The 18,057-nt window shown below is 41.6% G+C and overlaps 1 protein-coding gene and 1 long non-coding RNA gene across 2 annotated transcripts in view; one reads left to right on the top strand and one right to left on the bottom strand.

The window, feature by feature from the left end:
• SLC30A9 (solute carrier family 30 member 9) overlaps positions 1–6,204 on the bottom strand; it is an 80,660-nt gene extending 74,456 nt beyond the window's left edge. Inside the window, exons 1-2 of the mRNA XM_019553023.1 lie at positions 6,072–6,204; positions 1,430–1,606 (exon numbers count right to left, since the gene is read on the bottom strand). Of these exons, the coding sequence (XP_019408568.1) occupies positions 1,430–1,606; positions 6,072–6,150 (256 nt within the window). The 5' untranslated portion in view covers positions 6,151–6,204. The remainder of the gene's footprint in view (positions 1–1,429; positions 1,607–6,071) is intronic.
• Positions 6,205–8,491: 2,287 nt separating this feature from the next.
• LOC109322396 lies at positions 8,492–11,705 on the top strand. The gene is made up of 2 exons (XR_002104379.1): positions 8,492–8,528; positions 11,036–11,705. It is a non-coding gene; the product is annotated as an uncharacterized LOC109322396 (long non-coding RNA).
• Positions 11,706–18,057: the final 6,352 nt, after the last annotated feature.

The raw sequence follows: 18,057 nt of genomic DNA, 5'->3' as shown, positions 1-18,057 counted from the left end.
CCCCAGCTGACTTCCTGCCCTTTGGGCAGGGGGCTGGACTAGATGATCTCTCGAGGTCCCTTCCAGCCCTGATGTCTATGAAATCTATGAAATATATGGTAGGAGAAGGTAAGGAGACTTGAAATATATATACATACACATATACACATACATATTTCAGGCCTCCTTACCATCTGGCCTCTAGCCCAGGGGTGAGCAAAATCCTGCCCTCAGACTGGATTGGGACTGAAGTTGGTTCCAGATCCTTGCCGCTCTGACTGTGAAGAAGTGCCTCCTGATATCTAGCCTGAATCTACTCTTGGTCAACTTATGGCCGTTATTCCTTATTACTCCTGGTACTCCTTGGGGGAACAGGGACTCTCCCATAGTCTGCTGGTCCCCGTTAGCCAGTTTGTAGACAGCCACCAGATCCCCTCTCAGCCTTCTCTTGTGAAGACTGAACAGGTTCAGGTCTCATAGCCTCCACTCACAGGGCCTGCCTTGCTGCCCCCAATCATGCGAGTGGCCCCTCTGGACCCTCTCTGTGATATCCATATCCCTCCTGAAGTGCGGCACCCAGAACCGGATGCAGTACTCCAACTGTGGCCTGACCAGTGATGCATAGAGGGGGAGGATCACCTCCTTGAACGTGCTCATGATGCATCTGTGGATGCATGACAAGGTGCAGTTAGCCTTCCTGACGGCGTCCCCACATTGGCAGGCCATGTTCATTTTGGAATCAATAATGACACCAAGATCCTTTTCTGCCTCTGTGCTGATGAGAAGGGAGTTCCCCAGCCTGTAGGTATGCTGCTGGTTCATCCCCCCCAGGTGCAATACCTTGCACTTATTATCAGTGTTGAATCCCATCCTGTTCTCACCTGCCCACCCCTGTAACCTATCTAGATCTAGTTGCAGCCTGTCCCTCTCCTCCAGAGTGCCCAATTCTCCCCACACTTCAGTGTCATCTGCAAATTTGAACAAGGTGCCTTTCACCCCCTCGTCTAAGTCACTGATGAAGATGTCGAACAGTGCAGGCCTGAGGACCGAGCCCTGGGGAACCCACTGCCCGCATCCCTCCAGGTCAAAAAAGACCCATCCACCACCACTCTTCAAACACCCATCCATCTCCTATCCTTCAAACACTCCTCCAACAACAGTTGTCTTATTTACACTTAATTAATAAAGAAAAAAATAAGTACATGCATCCAAGTCTTTGCCCATGTTCACTCACTGGAGGTATGGATAAAGATGGAAGGAGATACAACCATTTCCACATTCTGTAGCTATAGTATAACAAATGGTTCTGATCAGTTCTCAATTGCACAAAGTAAACTAACAGAATTGTTTATTGCATAAATGCTCTTATATTCATTCTTTTAAAAAAAAAAAAACTAAATAAAAAAAAACAGAGGTAAGAACAGTACTAAAATGAAAACAAATAAAAGACCTGTTCCAGTTTTGGGCATAGCTGTTTCTGAGGTGGATTCATTCGTATTCTGTGATCCAGGGCTTTTTTTCTGACCATTGGAAGCATATGCTCTCACTTGGCTTAGTGACTGGACTGACAGACGGTTGCACAGGAGCACGTGACAGATGCTTCCACAGTTCACTGAAGTTTGCCATCCTGAGAGAAGAAAGAAAAAAAAAAAAAAAGGCGTAAGCGACACATAAGTGCTGACAATGGGGGAGCACAACTCCATACCACCACCACTCCCACTGCTGGCAGGCATCGAGTCTGGCTGGGCTGCAGCCCTGTACCCCAGTTGGTGCAGAAATCATGCCAACACTGTCACCCCCACTCCTGCCAGGTCCTGACTTCAGCCATGCTGCAGCCCTGTGCCCCACTGTCAGTGCAGAAGTCTCGGGAGGCATGTGCCCTCCCCTATTCCTGCCAATGTGTCACCTATGAAAAAAGATTCTCTTTTCAGTGGTGTGTACAACAGGAGTACATATGTCCATAAGAGTTGTTGATATTTACGGAAAAAAATTTTAGAAAATATTTTTGCCTAGTATACCCATATATCCAAATCTCAGAAGCTTTGCACAAGTAAAGCAAAAACTAATGAAAATTAATCCATCCACCAATTTCCCAGGCACCTCCCGTCTCCCTTCAAGCATTCATTTTTAAGCACACAAATATCCTGTTCTATTTTGTTAAGTTTCTCATTTAATTATATGTGCAGTGTTTCAAAGATCTAGATTATCTTTGACCCTTTGCCACAGGAGACTACTCTAACATTTCTAGATTAATCCCTCTATTACCACTCTGCTCCCAAATCTCATCATAGCAAGCAAGATACTCAGCAGTCAGAACAGGAATAAAAGAATAAGGACAACGGTGGACCACTAGAAAACCAATTTTACCTCACTTCACGATGCTTGTCCAAACAATATACTAAACTGAACATGCAAAATATTCAGTGGTCTTAATTCAAATGTAATATCTCAACCTACTGTAGAATTAAGCCACAATTAAAGCAAGTTACACATGCAGTATCATTCATCTAAAAGAATCATAATATTACACACATGCAAACATGTAGCATATGAAAAAAAAAAAAATCAGTCTTTTAAGACAGGCGCAGAATAGCAACAGATATATTCGTTTATTTCATAGACATTAGGGCTAAAAGGGACCTTGTAAGATCATCTGGTCCAGCCCACTGCTCAAAGAACAGGAAGTCAGCTGGGGTCAGATGACAAGACAATCAATCATCCAAACATAACTTGAATGTATCCAAAGTAGGAGCTTGCACCACTTCTGGGGGAAATCTATTCTAGACTCTGAAGACTTGGACAGTAAAGTTCTTCCTTATGTCCAGTCTAAAACAGCCTTCCAGCAGTTAGTGACCACTGGACTTTGTCGGTTCACCAGGGCACCCCAGGGGAAAACACTCTCCCAGATCTTGATGCACACCCCTTATGTATTTATAGGCTGCCACCAAGTTCCTCCTGAGCCTATGCTCTTCCAAGCTGAGGAGTCCCGTAACTCTCAGGCTCTCCTTATAAGGCCTGGTCTCTTGACCTCTGATCATGCACATGGTTCTCCATTAGACTCTCTTGAGCTTCTTCATGTCTTTTTTAAACTGTAGAGCCCAGAATTGGATACAGTATTCCAGCTGCAGCCTCACCACAGCCAAATAAAGCAGGAGAATGACAACTTGGGTCTTGTTTGAGATGCATCGGTATAGATGCAAGCCAGGGTTTTATTTGCTTTGCCAGCAGTGGCATTGCACTGGTATTTCATGATTGACCCCAAAATGAATATGACCCCCAAGTCTCTTTAATGCTAGTCTACCTTGATTAACAGCCAAAATCTGCTAAACGAATCTTGCTGATACTTAAGACAGATTATTTAACAGTTGTCCTCTGATGAAATAACTTTATCCACCACTGAAATGCAACAGCTTATTAAAAAACAAGGGTGCTGGCTTTGAGAAATAAACACGCATAAAATCAAGAACATCTAATTTATTTATACTGCATGTAATCCAACATTAAATGTATGATTACATTAGACAAGTCATCTCTCAACAGTGATAAGAATATGCTTGACAAAATTATGGACTCCGTAAAACAACTTACAGTCTTTTCCATTTATTTTGACACACTGCAGCAAGAATTGGTCAAAACAGCCAAAGGTCTCCCCAGTTCTAGCAGCCCATGGGATGACCATATCTAAGGAACCCCCGTTCTGTAGCCAACAGCATAAAGTGGAGTGATGAGGCATCACGTGTCCCACCTGCTTTCGAATCCTCAGCCAAAATGATCGAAAACTTATTTACAAGTGGGCAACTTTGGGAGTCCACAACTCCTGTCTCTGGAGCAGGATGCCCGAGTACTCTGCCACCAGACCCCCAAGTTAGAAACAGGCATACCTGTAGGAATAAAAAAAAAAAAAGAAAAAAAAAAAACACTACTTCATACCAAATACAACTGAGCTATCAAAATGATCCAGAGATCAAAAAAAACCCTTCTGAATGAGTAGCTCTGCAATTAGAGAATGCAGCAAGTGTTCCTAAATGCTTGTCTAATAAAATAAAAATTACAGAAATACATTTGTTCCTGATCAAATACATGCTTTGAGGACCAACTGTATTTAGGATGTTTCCATTCTACAGGGGAAGAGGTGGAGAAAGGCATTTATTTAGTTTAGAAAGAGCTGCTTCATTCCCAGTTTAGTTTATCAGCATCTTTACTGAACAGATGATCATTAATGGCAATTTTCTTAAGATGGTTGTTCATTTGTAATATTTTAATAGAAGCTTATCACAAGAACTCACTTTCATTGCAAGCACGTTAAAAAGCAAATACATCTATCTTTCATATTAAAAAAAAAAGACACAGGGAATTTGCTAGTTATTTTAAAAACAAAACTATTGTTCAGCTTTCCTGTTCCCCAGCATAAAGCAACCCAAGACTCCTCCTGCAATCAGTTCCATACAAACTGACACCTGCATTCATGCAGAGCCATTTGCAGGAGCAACCCTAAGCTTACATATTCAGAGAACTTTGACCTGTATACATTGGGCTAAAATTGAGACATTAAGTAGTCACTATACCTCATTTTATACTATACTATAATATACTGATGTTGGGCAGCTGTGTGTGTGTATAACTATCAGTGAAACATTTGTTTTAGGGGATGGGGGGGGGGAAAAAAGACAAACAGCAATACAGAACCAGGTAAACATAAAAATAGCTGTGTCCTGCACCCAACTGGTCCCCAACCCACCATTAATTCCTTTAGTATGTGTAATTGAGGTATGTATCCCATTCTACACAGAAAGCATTAACCTGAAAAAAAAAAATCTCTTCACTCCTTTTGTGCATCACATCCTTACATTTTACAGTAGTATTTGAATGTATAAATACTTAATGCACAGTGCAAAAATATTTATGATTTGTGTTTCCTGAAGGTGAGAGCTTTAAACAAGGCCAAATAAAGTATGGAAAATAGATTATCAACTGTCCTGAAAAAGTGCTTGAGTTCATTAATTCAGCATTCAAATACTGAAGAAGTTTATGCCAGGACATGCACTAAGGCTATGAACAGATGGAGCATTTATCCCTCAGTGAGTTGTGCCCGTGCGAGTCCCGGAACAGAGAAATGCTGAGACCAGCATGTACACACTGTCCTTCCAACTATGGTCTGGTAAGTGGCTGAAGGCACTGCCACCAATTCAATCCCAGAACAACTGTTCAGATGCACTGTATGATGGCCCAGGACAAACTGTGAGCTTTTCTTACCCTAGGAGCCTTTTTAGCATTTGTCCCAAGATAACACAAACAGAGACGTGAATAATTGCACTCTGTCCTGGAATAAAATGTCTGTCCCCAAAGAAACCATGACACTCATCTGCAGCCTCCGATTAGAACTGAAATAGCTGCAGCCACACCCAGAACATGACTGTCAAATAGTGCTACCACCTTCATTCCCACAATGTGGCCAGAGCCCCCAAGTAACTCAACCAGAGCATAACTGAAGCCAAGCAGAAAGCCAATCTGTTCACTTCAAAGCAGACCTTCCAACAAGTAACTAGCCCCTTCCAGAAAGCACATTGGCAGACTACATATAGCAGCAATCCCCAAAAGGCATACCGTGATGCTTCTGCCATGCTTGCAGCATGCTAATGTGTGCCACAAAAACCGGGCTGAGTCAGGCCCCGGCCACACCCGATCCAGCTGGCAGGTGTGCGCTGACAATTTTAATCCAGAAATTAAGCTTGTCCCAGGTATCAAAAGCTGGGCAGACACTGACACCGAGCATGTGCCGCAGGGTGAGGGCAGGGGCATAACGATGCCCCCGAGGTGGGGCCGCCCCAGCTGCCCCCTCAGCTCCACAGCAGGTTCAACTGCCAGGAAGCGCAGAGCAGACCTGACACAGGGAAGGACTGGGCAGACACCCCCGCAAACAGCCCTTGCGCCCCCACCACAGGGCCCAGGCGGCCCTAGCAGCCGCACGCCGGTCGAGACGGGCCAGGAGGGCTGCGGCCTCCCATCCCCCGAGCCCGGTCGCAGCAGGCCGAGGCTGAGGCGCGGGAGAGCCGGCGCACGACGCCCGCGGGCGCTCCCGGGCCCGCACTCACCGCGGCAGGCACGGCCCCGCAGACAGAGCCGGTAGAGGCCGCCCCAGCGCGGCCCGCACCCGGCCAGAGCCGGCATCATCCTCCTCCGCCTTCGCACGCAGGGCCAGGCGCCGGCAGCAGGAGGACGAGAAGGAACTGGACTAGCCTGGGCGGAGCGCCCCGCGCCGGCCGCAAACCCCCTCACCCCACACAGGGCGGCCGGGACCCGGATGTTAAACAGCGCCGGCTCCGTCCACTCGTCCCTACTGCGCATGCGCGCGGCCCCCACAGGTAAATTGCCAGGACTGAAGAATGTGCGGCGTCACCTGACGGCCTGGGCCGTGCCTGCTCGCTCCCGCCCCGGGTCGGGGGTGCACCTCGCAGACTCACTCAGCGCCTGGAGCGCAGGCCCCACCCACCCGCCAGTCCTCGTACGGAAGTAGCGGCGGCTACCCGGTGCCGCGGGGTAGCTCCAGCCGCGTCCTTCCGCTCCCCGAAGAACAGCCTGAGCTTTCCCGGGGCAGCGCCGTGTCCCGGCACCCGCGAGGGAAGCGCTGCCGGCCTCTGAGGGGCGCCCTTTTAGGCAGAGAGGCGGGTGTAGGGTCTCCTCTCCGTGGAGGGGCCAGCCCGCAGTATCCCTGCCCGGGACTCATCACGCCCCACAGCAGAGACAAGCAACACGATTTATTATAAAAACAAATCAAGCGCAGGAAACCAGCTCCTGAGCCATAGGCACAGCTCGAGAAAGCACCAGAGCACCGACCTGGTCTGATCCCACAGCGTCAGTCCGAAGCCGCAGTCCAGGGCCAGCTTCAGGGCTCCAAATGCAGCCTCTGAGCCTGCACATGAGAACCTCCTTCACCCCGAGCTCGCTTTTCCAGCCTCCCTGGCTGGGGGACCCAGCCCCTCCTTCACTCTTTGTGCCCAGGTACAAATTAGGCCTCTGCATTTTTACCCACCTGTATTTTTCATAGCAGCTTCTGTTCCATCCAGGAGAACACAAAACACCAGACTCCCCCACTGCTTGCAAAGAACATTTTTTCACAACTATTGAGTGGGTTTAATGAACACTATCCCATTTACCTAAAGAATCTTGTCTGCCCAGGTACAAGTCATACACTCAAGGCAGGCTTGAGTGCCTTTGCCAGGCAGGCTAGCATAGTGTAAAAGTGATGCAAGCATGCTGGTCCAAAACCATCAGAGGCAAGGATTTCTTAAGGCAATCTTTTTTACTGGGCCAACTATAGAGCTGGGCTAAAGTTAGACAAGCTTTTGCATGCAAGACATTCTTCCTCCTGTCTGGTTCTTAACATGCTTCATTCATCATGTCCAGGAGGGGCATAGATACCTAGACTTTTTTAATGCAATAGGCACTGCAGTCTCTGCTGTTTGAGTTTGAGCAACTAGGTGCTAGGCTTCTTTTAAAATGCAAGTATATCATTGCCTCTTGGCAGTCGCATAGAGGACCAGTACACAAGCTAAGTCACATGCTAATTCTCAACCTTTATGGAGATTGTAGCTGTGTTGTTCTAAGGCAGGAACAGGCAATTATTTTGGGCAGAGGGCCACTTACTGAGTTTCATCAAGCCATCAAGGGCCACATGACAGGCAGCCAGAGGCAGATAAATATTTATTTTCTAAAATTTTAGGGGCTCCACGGGCCAGATAGAATGGCCTAGCGGGCTGCATTTTGCCCACCCCTGTTCTAAGGACATAAACAGATAAGGTTCTTTGGGTAAATCCGATATCTTTTATCAGACCAAATAAAATAGTTGGAAAAATTCTTCTTTGCAAGCTTTTGAATACAAAACACCCTTCTTCAGGCTGAGGAAGAATCAGCCTTTGACTCTAAGTGTGAACAGTTGGGGGGCTGTTCAAGTTAATCACTCCCGCCTTACTAACACAACCTTAGCTGAACTATAAAGATACATCAACATTACAGTTAATATCAAATACCATAACAAACAGGCACAAGAACCATACAATTGAACACAGCTTCACACTAGCTGCAATTAGAAACCAAAACACCCCAAGAGTAAGCTTAGTTTGGGTGAATGGATATCTATGCATGTCACACAGGGAAACTACAAAAGAAACTTTGTCTTGGGGAGAACCTGTGACAGAAATAAAATGATCTTTCTGACTGCATAAATACTCTTTGCATTGACTGTATAATTTTGTTGTCCTCATCTGTGTCATGCTGATTATGCTGCCTTGTTTTTCTCCCCCTTAACTTAGGCTCTGCTCCTGTGGACATACATGTGCTTAATTTAAGTTTATGAAAAGTCCCTCGGAAGTCAGCTTATACATATTCATGCAAAGCATTTTGACAGCTTTGAAGGCGTTTCATAATGTCTTCAAAGTTACCTTACAAAAATACACCAAATATTGCTTCCCCTCTCTTGTTCAGCATCATTGTGGCAAACTTGGATCCAATCAGAAGACAAACGTGCCAGGGTACTTGAAAAATTGATGCAGGTGATTATCTTAAGTGTGCAACTGTGTTGTGGATTACTACTGTGCTGCCTATTCTTAGTACACCCAGTTTGATTTTGAACAAGGTTATCTTTCTGGTTAGCATTATCCACTGAAGTATTCCTGCGTGCATGATGGAGATAAGTTGAAATAAAATATGAAATAATGCTATTACAGTGGAGTGGCATCTTACGCAGGGGTAAGATTCTAGAGTCAGCAAGTAAGGTGAAAACTGCATATAGTCAAAATTACCCTTGGAAAAAAAAATCAGCTGGCTTGCACCAAACTCCTGCCCAGCCAGTGTGCACAGCTTCCCAGCAGGGATGCTCCCAATAGAGCTGCATGGCTCAGTGCACAGCGCTGTGGGGGGCAGCTGTAGGCTGCACACATGCTAGGTCCCAGGAGCTGGCTGGGGGTGAAGGGGAGCCAGGGGGCTTGCCTAGTGGTACAGTCCACTCCCTCCCCTATCCAGCTGCACGCGCAGCTTCCCAGCAGGGCTGCTAACCCTGTGCACAGCACTGCAGGGGGAAGCTGCAGCCTGAATCTAAACAACTGGCACTCCAGGGCATACGCATATGATGAATTCGCGTAAGTTAAATGCACAAATGATGCGACTCCACTGTACTTGTATTACTTATCTCCCCAGTAGGCCAATTGCTGCTATACCAGGTGAATTACTGTAACAGATGCTGTGTCATTAAGTACCAGCTGTACCAACTTGGAGTTAAATACTAAATTAGATGCAGGAAAAAAGATGTTTTAGATGTGAAAAAAGCTGAAAGATTGTGAGAAACCAGCAGTTTTTCTAAAATTTGTAACCTCAGAAGAGATGGAAGCTATAGCAAGAAGTTTTTAAAATGCTGATAAGCTATTCCCTGCAGTGCAGTTTTTACTGCTGGACAGTCCCATTCCTTTTTCCCCACAAATTCTACTACTTCTGCTTTTGGTATCATGACTTTGGAGTATGTAGAAGAAAAAAAAAAGGCACCACAGCTGAGTTATTGCCTATCCCCCACATGGAAATAAACTAGGCATTGCTTCATCTGGATGAAATTTGTCTTTCTGCTAATGAATTGAAAATCGGGGGATGAAAAGAAGGCTACGTAATAGGTACGTGGTTCCCCATCAATAGCCTGTATAATTTGGAGACCCCAAATGACTAAAGTTATCCCTAAACTATATACAGCAACTAGCGATAACAATCCCAAATCTTTAACAATATTGAAGTCACTGACCTGTCTTCCAACTCCTCCAATGCTACATTTTTATGTAATTGTCAATAGTTTGAGTATCCTGTTTATACTAAGTTGTTGATACACATCACCTTACTTGATAGCAATTTTTTCATGCTATTTGACAGTAGTTTGAAAATAGTACTGGTTTCAAAAAAAGATGACTTATGGAGATACTAGGAAAGGAATTTTGGGAGTTTACAATTTAGATCCCCAGATTCCAGAGTGTTGTACAATGTCTACTGCGAGAAAGAAGTCTGGGCCTCTGCGATTCCTTCCCAGACATCTGATCACTTAATTAGACAGTGCAGTGCGCACATTTATTCTCAAATGGGAAGTAAATAGGAAGCAACTTAAAGCAGTTTAGACCACCAGGTTCCTTAGTTTAGGTGAACACATACACACATCTAAAACTAGGAATGAAACCACATGGTCTAAATGGCTTTGTTTCCCTTTGACCTTTCTCCCCCTCCTTTTGTATTGTAATATACATATATAATTACAAACACAAAAGAACCATGCTTAAAAGTGTTTTCTATAGTTATTGCCTGTGCCAAAAATTATTTTTATGTTCAAGGTCATGTGCTCGGCTCAGTAGACCAACAGAGTATTGTAAGTGATCACTGAAAACATCCTGGAGAGCAGGATCTTTCCGCATCTCTCTCTCTCTAGGTTTCTTATGACGTTATTTTTTTTTAAACCCTCATCAAGTTAAAATATAGCAAATCATATGAGGAACCTTCTTCTGGAGAAATTACAGAAGGAATGGAGTATACTCCAAATATACTATGTATCAAATTATGAAAGGTTTTAATCTATTATTTGAAATTTCCCCACAAGATGGCAGTATTAGAAATAAGTTGAATATAAAAAATATAAAATTCCAGTTTGTTCAGGATTGACTAAACAATGCATTGCTTACTCAAAGCTTAATCAGGTATTGATTTCAGTGGGCATTTTGCTTGCAAAAACATTGCCAGGGACAGAAGGGCTTAGCTCCATAAATTCTAACAATGGAATTATTATTTTAAAATATATAGTAATCATTATCTAAATTATAACAAAGTGACTTTTTTAAACAAAGATTAATGCAGATATATACAAGAACAGAGTTGGAAGGTCTCTCTGAGGGCCATCAAGTTTAATCTCCTCTTCAAAACTCCATCTCAAAAGCAGTTAGTTTTTTGCTGTATTACTTACTTGAACATTGTTCAATAGAGTCAGCATTAACACATGCAATACATTTAAAGCAAAAAAATTAGATTGTGCTATGACCAGGTTTGGAGTAACAGTTATGGCAGACCAGCTAGAATGAATAGAATGAAGATCTTGCCTGACTTCATGAAATATTTTTAAGATCTTCAGTGATTTCAAAGTTGAAATAATTGTATGAAGAACTTCTGGACATCAAAGCAAGTATAACCCAGAAATGTTATTTTAGACAAATTAGTCATGAAAGTTTATGTCTTGCTTTTGCAGACTTAAGGAATAACTGTAACAAGATAATTTAGCATTTTATTTTAAAAGAAAATACAGGCTTCCAACACTAATTGATATCCTATTTTATTTTTATGGCGTGTTCAGGGTTAAAAAGTATCACTGATTCCTGTGGCCTTATAGGATTGTTATCAGAATAGCGCTATGTACAAACTATTGGTTCTCAACACTTGCCAAAGCTCACTTCCTTTTTCAAATGGAAACCACCAAGAACCCCGTCCTACCTAGCTAAGATGCAGCCAAGACTCCCTTCTCATTTAATATAGTAGAACAATGTATTAACAAAATACCAGTAATATCTTTTCAGATAAATCTAGTGCTGTAAACATGCATGTAGCTGCACAGTAAATTTAAGGTTAGTCACAAAACATGTCTCTGGCTCCCAAGAAGAGTCAAAAATTGTTTGACCTTATTAGTACGTTAATAGAATCAGCTAAATTTGTCTACCTTGGATATTGGAAGTGTTCTGCTTCATTGTTTCAATACTTCTAATTAAAAATCATCTCTTATTAAAACACTCCAGTGACCATTTTATAGTGCTCTATGCAGGGAGCTGCGCTTGTAAATGAGCTTCGGTTATAAAGGAACTTAAGGTTCTGATCTGAAGCTCATTAGCAGTAAAAAGAGTCCCAACTGCCTTCACTGCCTTTTAAAATATGCCTTAGTGAAACAAGTACTAGGACCTCAAGAGCAAGAGGAGAGCATAACAGAGATTGAGATGAACTGAATGCTTCTAGTGCTTTCTATTGATGTGACAATTTTTAACAAGGACCTCTCAAATCTTCTAGTCTGGTTCTCCATCTGGCTTGAATGTATATGAAGATTACAAAAATAGGGAGTGTGCTCTCCAAGCTAATGAAAGAATTTAAAGGTTTTCTAGACAGAGGAAAAAATGCAAAAACTCAAAAGTAAGCTGTTAAACTGGGTTACGGAACATTTATAATTAAATGTATAAATGAATGACACATACCAACGTAACACACACAAGCAGATACTTACTCACTTGGATGTGTGTATTTTCCCTAAAAATGAAACAGAAATGGGAGAAAGGAAAGCCTTCAAGTTAACTAAGCAACCTAACAGCCACAGCAAGGGCCAAAAGTTTCTCTTTTTGGACCACAACATTAAGCAAGCTGCAAAGTAACTTTTTTTTATATATATATATTATATATACACACACACACTCTAAATAGATTGGAAAAAGAAAGTCTATAAAGTTGCAGTCAAATTTTATGCCATTGGGATATAAGTTTTACACTTACTCTACATAACATTTCAGCTTGAAGACTTCGATACTATCCAGAAGATTCTGATAACATTCTAAACCAGGAGTGTGGAGTTTGTATGGGCTGTGTCATCACCAAAGGGCGCATTTCTTAGCTCTTCCCTTAGAACTATGCAGTTAAGTTACTCCTCTTCCTCCCCCCTTTTCTTTCTTGTTCTTTTCCACCCTCCCTTGTCTCTTCTTCCTTCTCAGCCATCTCCCTGCAAGCTCCCAAAGTGCACCTTCTTTGGAACAACTGTCATCAGTGAAGTCAATAGCACTATGCCCATTTTATACCAGCCCTAGGTTTATATTCTCATCTGTGACTTTTAACTTAAGTTTTCTGTGGCGAAGCCTTATGATCTGCTAGTGAGACAATTTAGTGCAACACTCCACGTGAAGTCATATAGCAAAGTCATAATATGCTAGAATTCACCAGAAGGAACATGAGACTTTTGTGTGGCTAGGTACTAGTGAACTCCAGTTTGTTAAATCAGGGGCGGGGGGGCGGGAAGGGGAGTGGGTGTTATTCATTAAGCAAAATCGTCAACTAGGCCCCAAAGCAAATCATCCTGTTAAGACTAATATGGGTAACTTACTATTCTGAACAACATCACTTATGTATAGTCAGTTATGTTTGAGTCGTTTATCCATTTTGTTACCCCTTTACCAAATCCTCAAAATTGTACTGCATACATCAATGTGATCAGAACTTAGTTACTAGCAAAAAATTATACATTTGATTGGAACACGGGTTGAGCAGCAGTCAGTTATTTATGTAACTGCCATAAATTTGCTACCGCTAGCCCTAGTTCAAACACAGGGTTACAGCCCAACACAAGTAAAATACACACGCGGCCACAATCACATTATTTAATACTACTTTTTGACTTTGATGACAAGTTTGTTTTGAGCTAGATTTTGATCCATTACAAAGGTATAAATTCAAAGCCATCAGTATATACCTCGGATGCATATCAGGGGACATTAGATCAGTATCTGCCTTTACTACACTATTATGAAATAAGCGCATAAACAAAAAACAAAAAAAAAAACCCCAGCAACCTGTTTAAGACTTTCAGAACCAGCTACCCGTCCTGTAAATTCCAAGGTATGTGTTTATGCTATTACCTGCTCCACTAAAAGTTAACTAGGCTACACAGTAATGAAGCTGAGCATGTAAATAAGGATTTCCAGGATTGGGACCCAAATCCTCCAGTGAGGTAAAGCAGCAAAGTTTCCATCACTTCAAGATGATGATCTGGTCTTATACCTCTCCCCATCATTTGCAATTTTAAGCTGAATTCTCCTTTTTCACCAAACAAAACAAGTATCTTGCACACTTTTTAAGCAAGAAGGCCTTTTATACATAAAGTTTCCGATCAGTAATTCAATTAAACTCACAAGAAATCTGAATTCTAACAGCAAGCGTTTCTTCGCAACAGAACATTGGTAAGACTGCTTTAAATCCAGGAAAAAAAATTGCAATTTGATTTCAACAATATCAATAAAACCATAGATGTGACAATATGGAAGGAGAGAGCAATTTAATTTGTGTTGAAATAAATATCAGACACACAAAGCACACAGTAAAAAAGGGTCACAATAAATTACAAGTGGAGATATTTTGCTCATTCATTGAAGAAAGCCCCTGATATTTCCAATTTCATACCATCAAATTTATCATTCTTGCTGATTTAAGCAGAACACAAAACAAATATGGATCCCAGTGCTTACTTTCACAGGTACTGGCATGGATAATTTACTGCAGTGATCCAATTTGGAAATCAGTAGGGACCAGTAACTTGCTGCATAAAAGAAAGAGCGAATGAGGTCCTTTTTCCTTAGTGTCAGCAGGCTGTGATTATTATGTTTATTAGATTTTCTTGAAAGGGCTTCACATTTTCTCAAATATGCAGGAGAACTATATTTCCCCTTTGAGCCCTACATTAGCATTTGTGCGCCTCAGATCTTGAATACAGAAATGTGATAAATTTTTCAATTTATTTTAGAAGTTTATGCAGTCTAGATGGTATAGAGCTGAGCAATGAAACTCCCTTACCTGTACAATATTTGCTATTAAAAATGGAATGGCTTTTGCAGAAAAGTTAAGGAATGCTGACATACTCTATAAAAAGAAGCTTCTGAATCTATATTTTACTACACTGACAATGAATTTGCAAAACAGATTGTTTAGAAGTTCTGTTCCTAAAAGAGTGACTCTCTCAATTTTAAGTCCTTTGGAACAGGGCCTGGTTTTTCCCCATATTTCTGGAGAGCAGCTAAACACGCAGGGCATGACTACAATTATCTTTTTCCAAAACAGTTAAGTGTGACTGTAATTTTTCTTTTTATTTTACACCACAGTACAAAAAGAGTCCAAACCAGCACAGCTGACACCTAAACCGGAGCAGAGACTGGAAAAATGCCAAAATGGCAGTTAAAACCCCTGTGTGTTTCTAGTACAATCTTTCCAAACAAGACCAGCAAAATCTAGAGAACAGTGCTTAAATTCACCAGCTTGAAGGCATCCAAAAAAGCTAGACAGACAGCCTCCCCATCTTCTGTCTCTTTTGCATCAGACTTCAGCCTAAAGAACAGCTATAGGGACTGACTTCACCAGCTCAGTACTTACTGTGAAACCACAATTTGTCTCTTTTTCATTTGTTCTTCCTAAGCAAAGCAGGCCAGAGTTTAAGTCTTGGATTTCTTTCAGGAGCACCTTGCTATCAAATTAGGTTACAGGCACACACTGGTAATATCATGCAGCATCTGCCTAAGAAAGAGACCTTTTGGCAATATGCTATCAAAAAATAATTATGGCACAACTGTCTACACCAGCCTTAATGAGACTGGCATAGTGTACAATCTCTTTGGAGACAGCATGAACATTTATGTCTTAAAAGAATCAAAATTTTAATGTATGCTATAGTAAAAGGTGGTCCTATGATTAGGCCCCCAAGCCTCAGATTCTAATGACCTGATGCCTGTTCTGCCACAGACTTCCTGTATTACCTTGGACTAATTCTCAGTTCTTTAATTTTAAAAGAGTTAATAGTATTTCTTACTTAAGAGCAGTATTCTATGATAAAGACCACAAGTGAAAAAGGCCATGTAAGTGACAGAGACATTTACTTACATACATGTATTATGATCATATATCTTTAGCAGTTCTGAAATTGTTTCAGGAAAGATATTAAACAAAAAACAAGCAAACAAAAAACCAACCAAGCAACCCAAAAAATCCTCCCCAACAGAAACTGAAATTAGGAGAGTCAATTTAATTAATTTAAAAACTAAAATTTAGGCGTTCCAAATCATGCCCAGCATGAAATATTTTACTTCTAAGCGTACAAGGACAATATGCACAAAGCTGAGAGCAAAGACAGATGGATGGACATAGGTAAAAAAAAGAAAGTTACAGATGTTCTTTAACTCATTCCACGTATTATTTTGGCCAGATGTTCTCACAAGCACTTGACACAGACTGAGAGAGCAAAAAGGTCTTAGCACAGTGCTCACTACAGTTATGTAACTTTTTTTTAATTGCAAAAGCCAATGACCACATAAAACATAATTGCCTTAGCAAAACTAAGGGAGATTAAGTTAATGCGTTTAACACAGTATTTTGATGGACTCAGAAGCTTCCATTCAGAAATATGTGAAATTTCTACTACGAACAATGAGCACCACTTCCAAATCAAGTAAAGTGGTTCTTCTGCTGTATTCAGCACTGGTAAGGCTTTGCCTGGATTACTGCATCCAATTTTGGACACAACATTTCAAGAAACATATGGGCAAATTGAAATGAGTTCACAGATAGCAATAAGAATAATTAAAAGGTCTAGGCAACAGTTTACAATGAAGAGTTGTAAGAATTGTAAATTTAGGCCAAATAAGTCTGGGAGGTGGGGGATTTGAGAACAGTGGTTATACAGAGGATGACAATAGCTTATTACAGGAGCAGCAATCTTAAACTGCAGAGAAAACATAGTTTGGATATTAGGAACAAAATTCTCATGGGTAGCTAAGCATTGGAACAAGCTTTTTAGACATGTTGTAATGTTCTTTGAAGTATTTAAAAGGAGATTAGACAAACACTTGTTTAGGACAGTTTACATAGGGATGTCTTGCCTTTAATGCAGCAACTATTAGAAAGCCTCCTAAAAATCCTCTTCTGCCTAATTTTATGATTCTAAACCAAAGACTGATCTTCATGGATGAGTTGCAAAACTATTATAGAGGTCAAAGAAGTTTGTGGTTTTAGGCTGTTGGTTCCTTTTGATGGCAGGGGTTGGGTCTTTGGGGGGTTTTTTGTTTTTGTTTTTTTACATTGTAGTTTATTAGAACCTACCAATCCTGATAAGAACAACGAGGATCTTTGTCAGTTAGTCTCAAAGTGCTAAAAGAAAGTAAATCTCATGCCACAACTGGCACCTACGTTATTGTATTTTATTTTATTACAATTCAGAAGCATTCAAAGAACACACAATGATGGGAAACCAGCAGATAGCTCTGATGAGTTTTGTATTTTCCCCACATTGTCTGCAGAACACTTGTGTGAAAAAGTGAGTCACATTGAAGGGATATCTAAATGGTTACTAGATGTTAACCTACTGTTTCAAGTAAATGAAGTCAAGTTGTTGCCACCATCTCATTGTTCTGCATGTTTGATGGAATATGCACTAGTCAAGTACTCCAGCAAAAAGTAAAACAAGGCCTGCAGTTTTTGTTCATGCACATCTTAGCAAATACAGGATTCTTCTATGCTGGATAGACACAGCAATCCCTACCTGAAGGGATAAATGGATACAGCATTGACATCAACTCCAGACAGACACAAATGCCTATAGCAGAAACTTTAACATCCCTGGATGTTGTATTAATGACCTGAGAAGAGCCGTTCTCAAAACTTTTTAACAATCACCTGTAGACAGGTTTGTGTTAAGCATGGTCTCTTAACAGAAATTATGGATTCTTACCCCCATAACCAGGGCCAGTTTTTATAACCCTCCCCCCTTCCCATCTCGTTTCATTTATCCCCTTGGGTGCTTTGAAGTCACCTTTGGCTCTCTCAGCAGTGCCTTCGTTTCCTCCCCCCTTACCTATCTTTTGTAGGTAAAATGGCTTTACTCTTTTCTGTTTAGTACCCTGCTCCCTACTTAATCAGATGCTATGAATGGACTTGCAGATGGCCAATGACAGCTCATGCCTCTCTGAAGCAGTTTGTCTATAAAGGTGCTACCCTGCCCTGCCTTCTGCCTACCTTCAAACTAATATGGCTGACATACCCGCTCAATACCAGGGCAGAAAAGTACTTAAGAAGGTTATAAATATGGGCGTTCTAAAGTGGTGTATGTGTGATGTCTCAAGAGCTTTGTTTGTGTTCCATTTGGATTAATTTGCATGTGCCAGTAGGGAGAGGAAGAAATATGCACACACAAGACTGCTCTCTCTACTCAGCTTTAGGTCAAGTTATAGAAAACTCCAGTTATTAGAGAGACTATGATCTTGAAAGCTACATACAGCATCAGCAAGC

The sequence above is a fragment of the Crocodylus porosus genome, unplaced genomic scaffold (genome assembly GCF_001723895.1).
Source record: "Crocodylus porosus isolate Cpor-Errol unplaced genomic scaffold, CroPor_comp1, whole genome shotgun sequence".
Classification (NCBI taxonomy): Eukaryota; Metazoa; Chordata; order Crocodylia; family Crocodylidae; genus Crocodylus; species Crocodylus porosus.
This window is presented reverse-complemented; position numbering and strand designations above follow the sequence as displayed.